The sequence below is a fragment of the Bufo bufo genome, chromosome 2 (assembly GCF_905171765.1).
Source record: "Bufo bufo chromosome 2, aBufBuf1.1, whole genome shotgun sequence".
Lineage (NCBI taxonomy): Eukaryota > Metazoa > Chordata > Amphibia > Anura > Bufonidae > Bufo > Bufo bufo.
Window position 1 is genome coordinate 339418476 of NC_053390.1, and position 19288 is coordinate 339437763.

General features: G+C 46.1%; 1 protein-coding gene across 1 annotated transcript in view; it reads right to left on the reverse strand.

Moving 5' to 3' along the window:
* The window catches only part of VPS13A (vacuolar protein sorting 13 homolog A), a 269928-nt gene that overhangs the window by 80630 nt on the left and 170010 nt on the right, over nt 1–19288 (reverse strand). The window contains 6 exon segments of the mRNA XM_040417055.1: nt 298–431; nt 1961–2089; nt 4143–4289; nt 4373–4477; nt 4965–5360; nt 8337–8616. Coding sequence (XP_040272989.1) covers nt 298–431; nt 1961–2089; nt 4143–4289; nt 4373–4477; nt 4965–5360; nt 8337–8616 — 1191 coding nt within the window.

The window sequence follows — 19288 nt, forward strand, 5'->3', positions numbered from 1 at the left end:
AGACATTTTTATTAAAACTTTTCAGTGACAACATATAAAAAAGTGCCAAGATATCATAATTTTTTATTTTAATTCACCCCACATTACTAATGAAAAACACAAAAACCAAATTACTATTTCTACTAGACACAGCAACACTTAAAAAGTACCGTATCTGAAAGTAAAACATACATATCAATAACTGACTACGCTATTGCTAGGCAAAAGTCACACATCACTTACTATATCATATAACAACCTAAGATATTACATCATGCATACCATGTTCTTCAAAATGGTGATGTACACATCACTCACCTCTGGCAGAATTCAATATTCTCAGACTTTGTATCGTTGATTAATAGAAAAGGAGCTGAACCTGCAAGGTAGTCTGAGAAAGTGATGACTGTGGAGTAGTCTTTTGGGGTGACATCCACTAATATACCTCCAAGCTGTGGTGAAAGACAACGCAACACATATGGTTTGTATGTATATGTACACTAATCACTAAAAGTTAGGGATATTTAGCTTGTGGGTGAAATTTCAGGATGAAACTAAAATGCACTCTAACCTTTACAGGTGAACTTAATGCGACCTTCTCTAAACTTTTGAGAGCACATGTCCAACTGTTCAGTGTTTCAGTACTTTTTGCACAACTTGCTGTTCTCTAACAAGGAGTTTAACAGCAAAATTCAAAACAGGTGTTTTATCCATGAATTGCCCAATAAATTTCTTGGTTCAATTAGAATTGGTGCTTAAACTTTCCTCCTCAATATGCTGTTCACATTTTGACATCATGAGACCAAGATGACACCTAACAACTGATCAAAAGTACCTCGGCATTGCAAGGCTTTAAGCAGGATGTTCTCAGACGAAAGTGGCCACTGACCCTAGAGTGTCACAGAGTGTCATCAGCAGGTTGCAACAGAGATACAGAATGACAGGAAAAGTCACAGAAAGGCATAGAAGTGGGCACCCTTTGGCCACATCCCACACTGATGCCCTGTGGAACCGGATGATGAATGCCACACAACTCCAGGCACATTTAACAAAGGTGAGAAGCATCCAAGTGTCACATCAGACCATTTGAAACCGTTTACATCAGTGTGGTCTGTGCGCTATATGATCTGCAAGGGTACCTGACCACACATCCAGGCACAGATGTCATTTTCTTGCATGGGCCAGGGAGCATGTACGCAGGAAGAGGGACCAGTGGGCCTCTGTGCTGTTCACTGATGAAAGTCGATTCACACTGAGCAGAAATGATGGCCGCCAACGATGTTGAGGATGTCAAGGAGGGCGCTATGCACCAGCCACTGTTGTCACCAGACGAACCTTTGGTGGCGGTAGTGTTACAGTGTGGGCAGGTGTGTCTAGTCAATACAGAACTGCCCTTTGAATAACATCATTAATCCAGTCATTATGCCTCTGCACGAACAATACAGGCCTAATTTCATTTTAATGGACGAAAATACTCCAGCTCATCAAGGTCGCATCATGAAGGAACGGCTTCTGGAGACTGGGGTACCTCCAATGGAGTGGCCTGCACTTTCTCCAGACCTGAATGCCATTGAAAACCTATGGGATCAGCTGAGTCGCCGTGTAGAGGCTCATGACTCTGTACCGCAGAACCTCTATGACCTGAGGGCCACCCTTCAAGAAGAGTGGGATGCCATGCTTCAGCAGACAATAAGTCGACTTGTGAACAGTATGAGATGTCATTGTCAAGCTGTAATTGGTGCTCAAGGCAAGACACGACAAGTTATTGAGACATTGACATTTGTGTGGGGTATACCCACCACTGTTGTTGGCTTTTGTTTCAATAAATTGTTTGAGCTGAGGAAATCACCATTGCATGCTTCTACTAAAATGTCCTACTTTCATGATATATCACTGTAGTGTGAACGTTTTACGTTTTCCCTAAATTTCACCCAAAAGCTATATATATATGTATTTATATAGTCCATAATGTAAGAATTACCTTATCACCAAGGTGAAGTAAGGTGCAGCTGTCTTGTTTATTAAAATGAATGTTCTTCGGGGGTATCTGACAGCCTTCAACCTGAACACTCAATTTATGACTGCTGTTTTCAGGCCAAAAAGGTACGCACTAAGAAAAAGATAAAACACTACTTATATAGTGCTATAAACTTCTATGGCATTGTGCATGTTGAAGGGTGGATTGGTACACAGGATATAAAGGCAAACATACGACGCTACATTAAAAACCCGCAGAAGAAAGAAACAGTTACTAAAGGACATTTAGACATATGACTTGTGAAATACTGATAATACCGTAAATAAAATAGACCAGTAGAGACCAAGACAGCGACAAGAGATAGTTGAGGTTAGTATCCGCTCTTTTTTTTTCTTTCTTAAACCACTGTGTGCCGCTGCCACCACTTTTACTCAGTGGAAAACCCCTTTCTTGTCTGCTTGGACATCTACTACAACATTAAGACTTAAGGAATAAATGCAATGTGGATGCAAAGTGTATTCTCAGCCTAATATTAGATCTACTATTAATGTGGCACTGAAAATCCAAGCAATACCTAATCAGTAAAAGGCCTTAGTTTATATTCTCATGAAGTTGTCATCTCATGGTATTTTGCTTTGACTACTGCAAAACTGTGGCAAAATGCTAAAGGAGTGACATAATTTAATGAGAATGATAGGGTTTTGGTTCAAATTTTGGAATAACTGCAGCAATAAATAGCTATATGAGTGCTCTGTGTGAATACACCCTAAGGCCTCATGCACACGAAAGTATTTTCTTTCCATGTCCATTCTGGGTTTTTTTGCGGACCATATATGGGACCATTCATTTCAATAGGTCCACAAAAAAACAACAACACGAAGTTACCCCGTGTGCATTCCGTTTCCGTATGTCCGTATTTCCGTTCCGCAATAAAACAAAACATGTCCTATTATTGTCTGGATTACGGACAAGGATAGTACTGTTCTATTAGGGGCCAGCTGTTCCGTTCAGCAAAATACGGAATGCACACAGACGTCATCCGTGCATACGGTCATGTGCATGAGGCCTAAAGCTGTGAATATACACTACCCTCAGGGTGCTTTCACATGGTCCAGTTAAAGAGAATCTGTGAGCCCTATTTTGGACAACTATCTACAGTAGTTCATGAGTAGTACTGCAGATAATGAGTCCAGATCACTATTTTTTTTTTTCCTACTGCTTCCCATTCCCCTGCTGTCAGTGCTCAGAGCTGCACTGAAATACACTGTGAGTCCTCTCTATTATGGTAGAACAGCAGAGCAGTCCTGACTGTGTATTTCAGTGCAGCTCTGAGCGCTGACAGCAGGAGATCAGGGGTCAGTAGGAAAATAAAAAATAGTAATCTGGACTCCATTTCTGCAGTACTGTGCATGTATTACTGTGGGTAATGGTCCAAAATCACAGTGGCAGTTGAAGTTGCATCAAAACCATATCGAAATAATTTCCTGTAGTTTTGCAACGTTGTTCAATCTGTTTTTTTACAGGTGCTACATTTAAAACAAATGTAAAACCACAACCGATTGAAAACTGCTGCAGAAACATCAATGTTTTGATGTTGTTCCAACAGCACCTTAACAGTAAAGTTGGAATAAAAATATGCATTTTTGCTGCAATTTTCACAGAATCATGGGAAGACTGTGCCACTTTCTGCAATTTTTCCAGAAAATCGTTAAAATATTACAGTTTTGCCACAATGCTGCACAAATAGTGGCAAAAATGCATTTCATTTTATTGTGATTTTGTGGAAAATGCACAGAAAATAACCATGACGTTTGAAGTCACTATTAAGCATCCTGTATCTTTGACCCTTATGTCGTCACACTACTAAATTAAATCTAAAGATCTTTCTTTAGGGACTTATTTCTAGTAACTGCTCTGGCTGTGGGGACAGTGAATGTGCATGTGTGACCAGCACCACAAAGCTCAATAGATGGTGGTAGAGACTGCTATACACTTGAACACCAGGTGGCGCCATACTGTAAGTCAGAACTCTTCAGTGGATCATATTTTTAGCAGCATGTAAAGGTTATATATGTTTCATTTTATACGATCTATAAACTGACTGCCATGTAATTGTGAGACAACCATATACAAGTAATAGAATATGACTGGAACTTTAACGTCACTTAGTTGAAATAACACTCACCTGTCCTGAGCAAACTATAACAACTCTCTCTGAGCCCTCTTCAATGATATGCACCTTATAAATGCTTCTATTGGCAATCATAAAAAATGGAGTGAAAGTGACAATTCTGGTGAGATTGAAACTGCTGGCATGAATGGAGACACCAACCTAAAAAGGACAATAAAGCAAATTCTAAACATGTTCACATACATGCCTCTGTGTTTATTTCAGAAAACTTAAGGTGTACTTACCTGGTACTCCAGCTGTTTACTCTTGCACTTTACCGAGCCATGGCTACCAACAGTATCCAAGGAAAAGGGATCAGACAATTCACTGTCAGTTATCATAAGCTGTACCTGTTAAAGCATATAAACACTAAATGATACGACAACATTAAATGATAATGAAGATGATCACAAACATAAATAATATTTTATACTATGAATTATTCTATATTTACTCATTTCTAACACATAGTAAATTAAGAGAGACAAACGCCCATGGTGTGCAAATGTAGGGTCTGACTTATGTAACATTTGCCATTTGAACACAACAAAAATACTGTGGGCAGCCTCAGAATTTATTTTTTTCTACAATTTATAAATGTTTGATTGTGGGGGCCTGACTCATGTAACCACATCTATCTGAGCTGCAGTACCAGACACTGCTGCATAAGGAAAAGTTCCAGTGTCTGTGTACACAATAAAGGGAGAGAGTGGGCTGGATGGAGGGCTTCACCCAGCTCACTTACTGCATTGCCATTTGAAATCGCCAACATGCCAAAGAAAATTGACATCCAATGTGCCAATTGGATGTTAATTTCTATTCCATTAATACTGATACCTTGTTATTCTGAAAAAAGTTCTTTGGCTTGAAGGAGAAAAGCAGGGGTTTCTTATGATCAGCGGGATGCTTTCTGTGAACATCATCAGCCTTATACTGTAGCATTCTCCCGGTCTTGTTCACCATCCAATAGGGACTATGAATCGCTAGAATAGTTTGCCCAGTAGTGTAAGTGACATGGACAGCAATGTCCAGCTCTGCCTTCTCCAGCTCTGAGATGCAGAGGAATGTGATAAAGTGAATGTCTGGCTGCTTGCTTTGGATGTGATACTTGACTTCCCAGTTGAGATCAAGATAATTGGATAATCGCAATCTCAGTTTGGTTTCATCTACAACTGCATTGTGTATCTGGACTGAGCATCCATCTTCTATCTCGACACGGTCATTATCGGCACCCTGTGCAAAATATAAACATGTATAACAACAAACTGGAAAATGATACAGAATGATGCAATTAAAGGCACAACACCTTGTAGGTATAGCTCAGCTGAACATTACTATACCTTTCACTTAGCAATCTGTTTCATTCTCTAGAAAAAATACTTTTAGGCTAGGGCTACATGGTGGCACTGGGTGCGCGACAGCTGAAATCCAGCAGTCGCAGGAAATCCAGCCATGTTGGATCATTTGCGACTGCCGCTGCGATCCTATGCATTTCTATGGGGTCAACGCTACTCAGCAATCCTGGCGTGTGAGCCCTATACTTAATCCATCTGCAAATGAGCAGTTAAGCGCACCAAGGGCAGGCCTAGGTCATTCTGTGCCCTTCATGCATCCTCTGCCGACCCTCCGTCTACTTCTTCATTGGCAGGGCCAGGTTCCTGCATAGTCATCCTGCCCAGCCCTGTCAATAAAGAAGGAGAGAAAAGGACTGGCAGAGAATTCAGGAGGGACAAGAGTATGAGAGGTTTGAGTTCACCCTTGGTGCACTTGCCAGCTCATTTGCATAATAGTATGTTTGTACAGAATGAAGCAGCGGATCGCTAAGTGAGAGGCATCTTTACATTCATTTGAGCTAGTCCTACGAGACATTGTGCCTGGTTTAACAGTAAATTTCCTAGTGACAGGCTCCCTTTAAATCCTTGCTGTTACTAGTATGGCCTGTAAATGTTTTAACTAAAACCGTACTGCATGTTGATATACAATTTAGGATAACTGCCAAAATTGAACTTATGTTACTTCTGCCTAGGAAAATTAAAACTTAAAGGGGTTCTGCAGTTTTTTTAAACAGATGATCTATCCTCTGGATAAATCATCAGCATCTGATCGGCACCCGGGACCCCCGCCGATCAGCTGTTTAAGAAGGCAGTGCTGCTGGCAGTAGCACTGAGGTCTTCTCGCCGTTTACCGCAGGCCCAGTGACGTCACGACTAGTATAACTGGCCTGGGCGGGGCTAAGCTCTGTTCACTTGAATGGAGCTTAGCCCTGCCCAGCCCATTGATACTAGTCGTGACGTCATTGGGCCAGCGGTAAACAGTGAGAAGGCAGCGGCACTACTGCCAGCGGCGCTGCCTTCTCAAACAGCTGATCGGCAGGGGTCCCGGGTGTCGGACACCCACCGATCAGATGCTGATGATCTATCCAGAGGATAGATCATCAGTTTAAAAAAAACTGCAGAACCCCTTTAAAGTGGTTGTCCAAATAAAAAATAAATCAATCAAATTCGGGCAGCGCTTGTAGATGAAAAAAGAAAAAGAAAAGAATTAATACTCATCCCTTTTCTCCCCAGTTTCTTTGAGCCCTCCCTGCTGCTGTTTGATTTCCTGGTTGCTCACAGGTCAACGCTGCAGCCAATCACTGGTCTCAGAAGTGATGTCCCATGTTCTGCTAAGGGCAGTGACTGGCTGCACAGCGACCTGTGTGCACGAACTGTCACTGCTGCAATCAAGAAAATGATCTCAGTAGTGAGAAGTACCAGAGCGCAGGACACAGGAATAAGCAGGTGAAAAAGTGACTATTGATTCTTTTATCATTTTAGACCATCTATGGGCAGCATGATATACCAACAGGCTCCCTGGCTACAAACAAGTAAGTTATAACTCAGATATACTGTAGAATTTCAGCAACTGTTTAAAAATGAGCTGAAAATTAGCCATGGAGATGTCTCTCTGTCTGAGTTGATTGACAGTCTCTCAATTTACACACATCACTGAAATTGATAAAGAGGAAATGCAAAGTCTATCAATGACTATACTGACTTACAGTCACTGACAGCTCTCTCCGTTTACTTGTCAATCAAGCAGAGTCCGGTTGGGAGAGGCCCTGTATTCTGACAGCCCAATATAATTGATTCCCTAAAAAAAAAAAAAAAAAAAAGCCCTTTCGAGCACCAAGGGGCGAGCAGAAAGGTTGGAGCACCGCTTTTCCAATGCCTAGCTCCTCTGTGCACACCACTTCCCCTTTGATTGACAGGGATAGACATGTCACCCAGCCCTGAATTTAGACATTACCAATATCATCCTTATGTAAAAGCTTTGTGATCCCCTCAAAAAAAAAAAAAGTAACAAATAGTCACTGGTGGTCGAGCGAAGAGGAACCTCTATTAATGCCAAATAAGTCATTGGTGCCACTGTGTGCTGTGGATTGCATGCGGGTCCTGGCACTCATTTGTGATAGCGGAACATCAGGACAAATGAGAGAGGGCTGTATGAGCAGTAGAGAATACTCACCTTATGATCCTCTTAGCAGTTGTGCTCCTAAGCTCTCAGTAAGGGCTCATTCAGGAGGCTGTAGTGTTTTGCGGTCCGCAAATTCCGGATCTGCAAAACACGGGTACCGGCTGTGTGCGTTCCGCATGTCTGGCACTATGATAGAAATGCCTATTCTTGTCCGCCATTGCGGGGCTGCAGAAAGGAACAATGAATGCGGACCCATTCACACGGTCGTCTGAATGAGCCCTAAAGCAGATAAAGTCAGTCTACCCAGAAAAGGAGTGCAGCTGCTCCGAAGATCATGAGGGGAGTATTCTCTCCTGCCCATATAGCCCTCTCTCCCTTGTCTTGATGCTCCGTTGCCACCAATAAGTCCCACAATCCGCATGCAATCCACAGCACAAACTGACAATGATGACTCTTTCGGCATTAGTAGTTGGTTCCACATAGCTGGACCACCAATGACTATATGTTAACATAATAATAATAACATAATAATAAAAATGCTGATATCTTAAGAACGTTGCTACAAAAGATAACTAAGGTTTTGTTTTAATTAGCATGATCAACCCTACCAGGAAATATACCTGGTTTAATAGGGTTGATCATGCTGGCAGGGGCTCGATATTATGTCTAAATTATTTTATTTATGAAAATAGAAAGATAGTATAAGGTTTTGTGGTCTTAATATACAATTTTTGCTGAAATACTTGCACATACCTCACGAGAGTATGCTACTTGATAAGGAAGCAAATTATGTAGAACAACACTTGGCCACATATGAACAACATATGGCAGATCCCATCTCTCATCGGTACAAGCAGAGGATATTAGAGTGTCCATCACAGGGACAATGTTCACAATGAAAGAATCTGCGTTATTTTTACGGGAATGACATTTTCTCCCCAACAGTGAGCCTTGATTTTTTAAGAACTCTTCAAAGTCAATTCCCTCACATTTCTCATACTCTTCAAGGGCTGGTTTGAAGCACAGTGTAGATCTAAAAAAGAAAAATAAATAAGATAGTCTCGCAAGATACACATTATCACCCTACTTTTATTTACTACATATTTTAGATTGTTATTTTTGTTGTTAGCCTTAAATCATGCTAATATATAAAAGGCAAGTGCTAAAGGGAACCTGTCATCACCTTTGTGCTGCCCATACTAACGGCAGTATAAAGTAGAGACAGGTGAGTTGATTTCAGCAGTCTGTCATTTATAAGTTACAAGTAAGTGGTGGCCAAGAACCAACATCACAATCATTGCAGACTGGGCCTGGAAAAGAGTCCCGGCCACCTGAGAAGAGTCCTGGTTATTCATGAATTCCTGCTGATGACTGACAGTCTTCTACCTAGTTTTCTCTCTAGCAGAGAACTGCCAATCATCAGCAGATGGGTGAGTGCAGGAGATTATGAATAACCAGGACTCTTCTCAGGTAGATTTAACTCTTTTCAAGGCCTGGACTGCAATGATTATGATGCTGGTTCTCAGCAACCACTTACTTTTAGCTGATGTGTGACACACCGCTGACATCAGCATTTCTGTCACTACTTTATACACCGTGAGGTCAGCATAAAGTTGATGACAGGTTCCCTTAAAGACTCTGATTGGCTGAAGCAGTCACATGGTGTAACCACCTTAGACAATCATCGGCAGGCTGAGGCAGACAAACATAGTGCTAACTGTAACTGCTAAGGATGGAAAGGCAAGCACTGTTGCTAATGACCCACTTTTACTATGATTGGCTATAGAGGTCACATGGTGTAACCGCTGCATCCAATCAGCAGCAGGTTGAAGTAGAAATACATAGTGCTAACTGTAACTGCTAAAGCACTGCTTCTCAGACTGCCTCTCACCTCCTGTCACAGCCAGACAGCTGAGAAGCGCTCACAGGAGCTTCTCAGATGCTCCTCCTTGAATTTCTTTGTTTTGGTTTAGTTTCTCATCTCGTTAGTCTATCTCAGCTGTCATGCAGTTAGACTGATCGCTACCCTTTAAGTTCCTCCCCATAATGCAGTAGTGTGCGGCTGATACAACTTCCTGGAGTGTGTGTGCATGCTGTTCCCAGTTCCCTGTTCCCAGTCGTCATTCGTCTGCAAGATAAGTGCTGTTTATGTATTTATGATTTTGTCTTTTCTGGATCCAGGTGACCCTGACTCCCTCCGTGTCAGTGTAGGGAGCCGGTGGTCGTGTCCCTTCACTATTGTAGGGTCTTCAGGTAATAGATAGCCGAGGAACGTGGATATGCGGCCATCCACCTTTGGGGTGTTCGCATAGGCTGAGCAGTGAGGGAGAGCGGCAGGTCTATTGCAGGGGTCTCCCTTTGTTCCTTAGTTGTGGATCCAGAGAGACATTGTTTATATGGTATTGTCTTGTTTCCTGTACACCATCCGTGACACCTCCCTGCATGGACTATTCTAATAAATGTACTGTTTTACATGTAACTTATAAACTGTAACATGGGCCTTGCAGCAGTGGAGTCCAGAGTCAAAATCCTACAAGGGACAACACAAGAATGGAGTATGCAGGTTTTTCCCATTTTTACACAGGATTCCTGTGTAAACATAGAGGAGGGGTAACTGTCAATTACATTTCAATAGAATTTGCCCCAGTATGTATTTGGATTTTTGCAGAAGATTAGAGGTTTGGGTTGTGTAAACTAATCGGACCAGTACTCTGGAACATGTAGGTGCTACATAACATTTAAAGGGGTTGTCCGATGAAAACTATTTAACATTTTTCAAACCAGCACCTGGATCTGAATACTTTTGTAATCCCATTTAATTAAAAATGTAGTTTAGACACTGACCTATCCAATAAAATGTATATGTATATTGCCAAAAGCTGTTTGTTTTTTCCATACTTCTCTGTCCACCTAGCTGAGGTGGACACATATGCTCAGTTGTTTCCTTCAACTGCCACTAGCCATATCTTCTGTTAACAGCTGTGACAGTTACAGGACATGCTTCCTAAGCTGCGACAGTGAGAGATAGGCAGCAAAAAGGGATACACACCCCTAAGCTGCCAGCTTGAAATAAATCTAGCAGAGCAATTACAGCAATGATTAGGGAGATCGGTAAATTAATGTGAGATGCAAGGCTGGAACTAGATGTCTGATTTTTTTGCAATAATCATAGGATAATCCCTTCAAACAAAATAAACTCATTACTTCTGAAAAGGTAAACAGATGTGTACCAATAGTATACATTTAAAGTTAATGCAGTTTCCATTTTACATCCAGCAAGCATCTTAAAGGGGCTGTCCCAGAATTATAACTTATTGCTTTTCTACAGAATAAGTGATAAGAATCTGATCAGTGGGGTGCCAGTGGGAACCCACCGATAATGAGATTGAGGTTCTGTATTCCCCATTTGAATAAAGCAGCAGCCGAACATGTGCACTTCTGCTCCGCTCAATGTCTATAGGACTGCTGAAGATAGTTGTGTAATGTTCAGTTATCTTCAACAGTCCTACAGATTGTGAATACAGCAGCAGCCACTCCATTCAAATGGGGACATGGAACCCCAGTGGTCAGATCCCCACCTGTCAGATACTTTTCACCTACCCTGGGGATAAGCGATAAGCTGTAGTTCTGAGACAACCTTTTTTGTGGTCTTAGTTTACCTCTGAATAATTAGAATTAAAACAGTACCGAAAAAAAATGCTTCCGATTTGTCCCCATTCATTGTCGATAGGGACAAAACGTAACTGGAGTGATTGGAATGCTCCAAAATGCATTCCATTCCGTTCTCATACCGGAGAGCAAACCACAGCATGCTGCGGTTTTCTTTCCGTCCTGGGATGCGGAGCAAAATGGATGACCCACAATGCAAGTCAATGGGGACGGATCCGTTTTCTCTGACATAATCTGACAATAGAAAACTGATCCGTCCCCCATTGACTTTCAATGGAGTTCATGATCCGTCTTGGCTATGTTACAGATAATACAACCAGATCCGTTCATAACGGATGCAGACGGTTGTATTATCAGTAACGGAAGCGTTTTTGCTGAACCCTACCGGATCCAGTAAAAACGCTAGTGTGACAGTAGCCTAAATGAAGACCTTTATACTAAAAGTAGGACACATCTACAAAAGGGCCACACATTTGTCAATGTTCTCAGGGAGACTTATCAGTGCTGATGCACTATACAAATAATAACTCTCCAGCAACATAAGCTCAAGAAGTATCAATCTTGCCCATAGCAAACAATCAGATGGCTGCTTTCAAGTTCAAAAGTGGCAATTAATTATACAGCATGTTTTGCTTTGAAAAATCTAGGGGTAAAGAATATCATGTATATTGAATAGAAAGAAAGCACCGCGGCACTCACCACTGGTCACAAATTGCTGTTGCAGTTTATTCCATTATTACATGGTAATAGTGGACGCGGACGGAACACAGGTGCACGGATCGGCTACAGCTGTTTCGCGCTGTCTTGCGCTTTGTCAAGCCTCCTGTGATGTAGAGGGGGAGGGGGCTATAAATACCTCCACCCCGTGTACGTCACTGGTATACATTTGTGTGAAATACAAAACACATATACTTAAAACCAAATCAAATGAAGACAGCTAAATCATTCTCGTCATTTAACCCTAAAGGTCCCATGGCTTGCGTTCTGATTATCCATGCTGCTTCTCGCTGCAAAAGGATGCGTTTTCTGTCGCCTCCTCTCATGGGGGATTGGACTGTTTCAATACCTGCACATTTTAAGACTTCACTCCTCCCTCCATGTTCAGCATGTATATGTTCAATTAGCCTAGTTGCTTCGCTTTTGGTTATTATTATATACACATATACAACATACTGGGTCTTACAGTGTATAAATTGTTTCACTACGTGTCCTACATTGCCCATCTGCAAATATTTCTGTTTGTGTACATGTTCACACATGGAGCAGTGTCCACATGCGTAGTTCCCTTTAGGAGCACTCCTTCCCAGCCAGTTATCAACTGGACGGGGAAGGTTGCTCCTAACAATGGCATCCCCTATAGTTTTGCTCCTGTAAATAGGCTTTCCACATCCACCGCGGCTAAGTAAAAGCCGTCCTTCCATTGTATTCCTCCCAAAGTCTCCTATGTTTCCCTTACCTCAGACCCCACCATAAAATACCAGCAACAACTCAAGGCATTATTGTGGAAGTATGTGGACAGAGGATTTTTGACTAAACGCACGGCCGAGAGACTCTATCCCCAGTTCCCCATCAAACCAGTGTGGTATATAGTACCCAAGATCCACAAGTCGATGGTAGACCCACCTGGACGCCCCATAGTGTTGGGGAACGGTTCTTTGACCGAACCCCTGTCCCAATAAGGAGACTTTTGTATTACTTACCAGTAAAGTCTCTTTCTCGCTCTTCCTTGGGGGACACAGGAAACCATGGGTATAGCTCTGCTCCCTAGGAGGCGTGACACTAAGCGAAAGCTGTAAGCCCCTCCTCCATCAGCTATACCCTTCAGCCTGGAGAAGAGACTGCCAGTTGCGTGTCCAAGTAGTGAAAGATAACCACCAACCGGAAAAAGAACTGCCGAGCCCCAACGGGGGCAACCAAGCCGGAACCACAACTGTAACCCAATGAAGGGCGGGTGCTGTGTCCCCCAAGGAAGAGCGAGAAAGAGACTTTACTGGTAAGTAATACAAAAGTCTCCTTTTCTCGCCCATATTCCTTGGGGGACACAGGAAACCATGGGACGTTCCAGAGCAGTCCCAGAAGGGAGGGACCAGAACAAACTAGACCAACACCAGAGGCATCAATCAACTGCCGCCTGCAACACCAGACGGCCTAAAGCAGCGTCAGCCGACGCATGAGTATGCACCCTGTAGAACTTGGTGAAGGTGTGCAAGGAGGACCAAGTGGCCGCCTTGCAAATCTGCTCCGAAGAAGCCCGATTTCTCTGAGCCCAGGAAGCCCCGACCGCTCTAGTGGAGTGAGCGGTAACACCAAGGGGAGGAACCCTGCCCTTGGCGAGATAAGCCTCAGTAACAGCCATCTTGACAAAACGGGCGATAGCAACTTTGGATGCCGCCATCCCTCTGCGCGACCCTTCCGGGACCACAAAGAGCGAGTCAGTATGCCTGAAAGAGCTGGTTACTTCCAGGTAAATCTTGAGCGCCCTGACAACGTCCAGGCGATGAAGCTTCCTCTCCCGCGGATGGGAAGGGGAAGGACACAAAGAGGGGAGAACGATGTCCTCGTTCAGATGAAAGGCGGAGACCACCTTAGGAAGGAAGGAAGGGACCGGACGAAGAACCACCTTGTCCTGGTGGAACACTAGGAAAGGTTCCAGACAGGAGAGTGCAGCCAATTCGGACACCCTCCGAAGAGAGGTGATGGCTACAAGGAAAATAACCTTGCAGGACAGAAGTCGCAAGGAAACCGTCCGCAGAGGCTCGAAAGGAGAAGCCTGGAGCGCTGAGAGAACCAGGTTCAGGTCCCAGGGCGGTACCGGAGGGTGATACGGGGGAACCGCGTGAGCCACGCCCTGAAGGAAGGTCTTGACAGGACCAAGGGGGGCCAGTGGGCGCTGAAACAAAATGGACAGCGCAGATACCTGACCCTTCAAAGAACTAAGGCCTAGACCTTGGGCCAGTCCGCTCTGCAGGAAGGACAAAACGGTGGGGAGAGAAAAGCGGAGCGGAGGAATCCCCAGATCGGCACAGAACCCCAAAAAGGTCCTCCAGGTCCTATAATAGATCCTAGAAGAGGACGGCTTACGGGCGCGGATCATGGTGCGGACGACGTCCGCAGAAAAACCCCTACGTGTCAGGACGGTGGTCTCAACAACCACGCCGTCAAACGTAGGGACCCTAAACGCGGGTGGAAGATCGGTCCCTGAGAGAGAAGATCTTCCCTGGCGGGCAGCGGCCAGGGCGCGTCTGCCAGGAGCAGCATGAGGTCGGCATACCAAGACCGGCGGGGCCAGTCCGGAGCGACCAGAATCACCGAGACGCCTTCCGCCGCGATCTTCCGAAGGACCTTGGGCAGGAGAGGGATGGGAGGGAATATGTATGGGCGCGCGAAGCCTCGCCAAGGAAGAACGAGGGCGTCGGCTCCGCAAGCTCCCGGATCCCTGGCCCTGGACAGATAGGCGGGGACCTTGTGATTGAATTTTGAGGCCATGAGGTCCACGTCCGGTATGCCCCAACGAAGGCAAATGGCCTCGAATACCTCCGGGTGAAGAGACCACTCGCCGGGGTCGACGGTGGTGCGACTGAGGAAGTCCGCCGCCCAATTGTCCACCCCTGGAATAAAAATTGCAGATAGGGCCGGGACGTGGGCTTCCGCCCAACGGAGAATGCTGGAGACCTCCCGCATCGCAGCAGCGCTGCGAGTGCCCCCCTGGTGGTTTATGTACGCCAAAGCCGTGGCGTTGTCTGATTGTACACGAACTGGATGACCCTTCAGCAGATGAGTCCAGTGTCGTAGAGACAGAAGGGCCGCTCTCAGTTCCAGGACATTGATCGAGAGTTTGGACTCCGATGGAGACCAAATGCCCTGGACGGATCGGGGAGGAAACACGCCTCCCCAGCCCGAGAGACTGGCATCGGTTGTAACCACCAACCAGTTGAGTGGCAGAAAGGACCTGCCCAGAAGAGGGGACTGTAACCACCAGCGGAGAGATGACTGCACCGGAGGCGAAAGATGGAAGGGATGATCCAGAGACTGCGGTGATTTGTCCCAGGAGGAGAGGATCGCCCGTTGGAGAGGGCGGGAGTGAAACTGCGCAAATGGGATCGCCTCGAAGCAGGCAACCATCTGCCCCAATACCCGCATGCAGAAGCGGAAAGACGGTCGACGGTGGAGAAGGAGACCCCGGACCGCCCCACGGAGGGTCAGACGTTTTTCCGAGGGAAGACGTACCTCCGCCGCTCCCGTGTCTAAAAGCATTCCCAGGAAGACGAGTTGTCTGGAGGGGGGAAGGGAGGACTTGGGGAAGTTGATGACCCAACCGAACCTCGCCAGAGTCTCTAGAGTGAGATCCACGCTGGCAACCGCTTGAGAAAGGGACGGAGCCTTGATGAGGATATCGTCCAAGTACGGTAGCAGAAAAACACCCCTGGAACGGAGTAAGGCTAAAACCGGGGCCAGGACCTTGGTGAACACCCGGGGGGCTGTTGCCAGCCCAAAGGGAAGGGCGACAAATTGGAAGTGGAGGTCCCCCACGGCGAATCGAAGGAAGCGATGGTGACACCGGGCTACCGGAACATGGAGGTAGGCATCCTGTATATCGATGGAAGACATGAAATCTCCCTGCTCCAGGGAAGCCACCGCGGAGCGGAGGGACTCCATCCGAAACCGTCGAAGGAGGAGAAAACGGTTGAGCTTTTTGAGGTCCAAAATGGGCCGCACCGAACCTCCCTTCTTGGGAACTACAAAGAGGTTCGAGTAGAACCCTTGGAATCTTTCCTCTGGAGGAACGGGGGTAATCACCCCCCTGTACAGTAAGGCTTGAACGGCCGCGGAGAACGCAGCCGCGCCTTTCGGGTCCCGCGGCGGGCGGGAGCGAAAGAACCGATCCGGAGGGAAGGATGCAAATTCGATTTTGTATCCGGAGGACACAATTTCGAGGGCCCAGGCGTCGGAGACGTGAGCCATCCAGACGTCCTTGAAAAGGAGGAGCCGGCCCCCCACCCGGGTGGGTGGGGGCGCGCCTTCAGGCAGAGGACTGTTTTGCTGCGGGTGTGCGGGCAGCCTGCGGCTTGCGCCAGGATGGCTGCGCCCGAAAAAACGGCTTCCTACGCTTGTCCTGGGGAGGAGCCGAAGCGGCAGCTGTGGTGGGAGCCCCAGAGGCCCTGCGGGAGGACCGAAAACGAGACGCACCAGGGCGTCCGCGGGGGGCGCCCCTGGCTTGGGGTTGAGGAAGATGGGTGCTTTTACCACCCGTGGCCTCTGAAATAAGTTCGTCTAAGCGGACCCCGAAAAGGCGGGAACCCGCAAACGGTAGCCCCGCCAAGGAACGTTTGGAGGCAGCGTCCGCTTTCCAGACCTTCAGCCAGAGCTCCCTCCTGACGGCAACTGCCAGGGCGGAGGAGCGTGCAATAAGGGCTCCCGCATCAAGGGAGGCCTCACAGACAAAATTCCCGGCCCGAATAATAAGCTGGGCCAAGGAACGTAGGTCCTGGATGGGGACGTCTGAGTCCAACTCCTGTTCCAGCTGCGCACCCCAAGCAGAGATTGCTTTCCCTGCCCAAGCAGAGGCAAAAACCGGTCTGAGAGCAGAACCGGAGGCAGCAAAAATGCCCTTGGAAAGGGTCTCCATGCGACGGTCCTCCGCTGACTGAAGAGAGGACCCGTCGGGAACAGGGATGGCCGTGTTCTTTGACAGCCGAGCCACAGGGGGGTCCACCTTGGGTGGGGAAGACCAGGTGGCCACGACATCGGCTGGAAAAGGATAGCAAATGTCCAGCTTCTTTGGGTTGACAAAACGGGCGTCCGGGCGAGCCCAAGCCTTAGACACCACGGAGGAGAAATCAGAGTGGATTGGAAAGACTTTTGAGGCCTGCCTGGGTCTGATAAAGGGGGGGGCCGGGGTTGGGCGGTGAAGTGGAGGTCCCCTTGGACAATGTAGCAGTGGCCATGTTGGTAGCAGCGGTGGGAGGGAGGAAGGGGAGGCTGGAGCAGCCACTCTCACCATACGCTGTCTTCGCCCTCAGTCCATCCAGCGGGGGTCGCCCCTTCAGCTCCTGGCACCGCAGTGGCAGGAAGCCGGGGGAGGGACTTGGCGTGCGGGCGACCCTGAGCTGGCGGGACGCAGGGGAGCGAGGCTGCCCTGGTCCACCTTGTCTTCTGTGGGGGAGGCGGCAGTGCGGAATTACCGGCACTGGCGCAACTCAACCCCGGGAGAAACAGAGGGGTCTAATGCGCCTCTGTTGTCCCTGTAGGTAGAAAAAAAAAACCGAACTAAAAAACAACAAATAACGTAAAAATAAAAAATCATAGGAAAACAACCCTGCATAAGCAGGGGGTGTCTTGCCTCCTTGGACACTAAGCAAAAACTGGCAGTCTCTTCTCCAGGCTGAAGGGTATAGCTGATGGAGGAGGGGCTTACAGCTTTCGCTTAGTGTCACGCCTCCTAGGGAGCAGAGCTATACCCATGGTTTCCTGTGTCCCCCAAGGAATATGGGCGAGAAATTTGGATTGGATGTTGCGCCCAGTGTTAAAAGGGGTTCCTTCATATTTGGAGGATACCACCGACTTTTTGGAGGCTTTGGGAGGAATACAATGGCAGGACGGCTTTTACTTAGCCGCGGTGGAGGTGGAAAGCCTATATACTAGAATTCCACAAGAACTGGGGATAGAGACGATTCGGGACATTTTGCATAAGATAGGTAAAAGTGACTTATATATTGATTTTGTCACAGAATCTCTGTCATTCATACTGACACACAACGCTTTTAGTTTTAACCAGGAATGGTTTAAACAATTATCAGGAACAGCGATGGGGACACCAGTCTCATGCACCTTCGCGAATTTATTTTTGGCTATCTTTGAAGAGAGATATATCTACACTGTCCAGAATCCATTCATACGGTATATCAAGGTTTTTCTAAGATATATCGATGATATATTTATTGTCTGGACGGGGGAGAAACACATGTTTAGTGCATTCGTTGATTACTTAAATAACGTAAACAAGATGAACATGCGGTTCACCAGCATTTTGAGTGCGGTGGAATTGGATTTCCTTGATGTTAAAATAAGGGTGAAAGATGGTCAATTAAACCCTACCATCCACAGAAAAACAACATCCACGAATGCACTATTACATTACACATGTTACCACCCGCCACATATCAAAACCGCAATCCCATATGGTCAGTTTATGCGCCTTGCCAGAATTGTCAAAGACGATGTTGAGTTTACAGAACAATGTATAGATATGAAGAAACGTTTTTTACAAAGGGGTTACCCGGAGAAGATAGTGGATAATGCATACATGAAAAGCCTACAGAGAAGACAGGCTTTAGGTAAAAACATCAATATAAAAAAGAAAAAGAGGAGACAATACAACAAAGATGATGGAGATAGAGCAGTGTTCACATTTGATTATTCCCCAATGGCCTCCACTATTAAAAAAGTTATTCTAAACAATTGGCAAATGGTGCAGAGGGATGGATCTCTGGCAGCCAAAGTAGACAATTATCCTATTGTTAGCTTCCGCAGGAGAAAAACTATAGGGGATGCCATTGTTAGTAGCAACCTTCCCCGTCCGGTTGATAACTGGCCCGGAAGGAACACTAGCCGCGGTGGATGTGGAAAGCTTATTTACAGGAGCAAAACTATAGGGGATGCCATTGTTAGTAGCAACCTTCCCCGTCCGGTTGATAACTGGCCCGGAAGGAACACTAGCCGCGGTGGATGTGGAAAGCTTATTTACAGGAGCAAAACTATAGGGGATGCCATTGTTAGGAGCAACCTTCCCCGTCCGGTTGATAACTGGCTGGGAAGGAACACTAGCCGTGGTGGATGTGGAAAGCTTATTTACAGGAGCAAAACTATAGGGGATGCCATTGTTAGGAGCAACCTTCCCCGTCCAGTTGATAACTGGCTGGGAAGGAGTGCTCCTAAAGGGAACTACGCATGTGGACACTGCTCCATGTGTGAACATGTACACAAACAGAAATATTTGCAGATGGGCAATGTAGGACACGTAGTGAAACAATTTATAC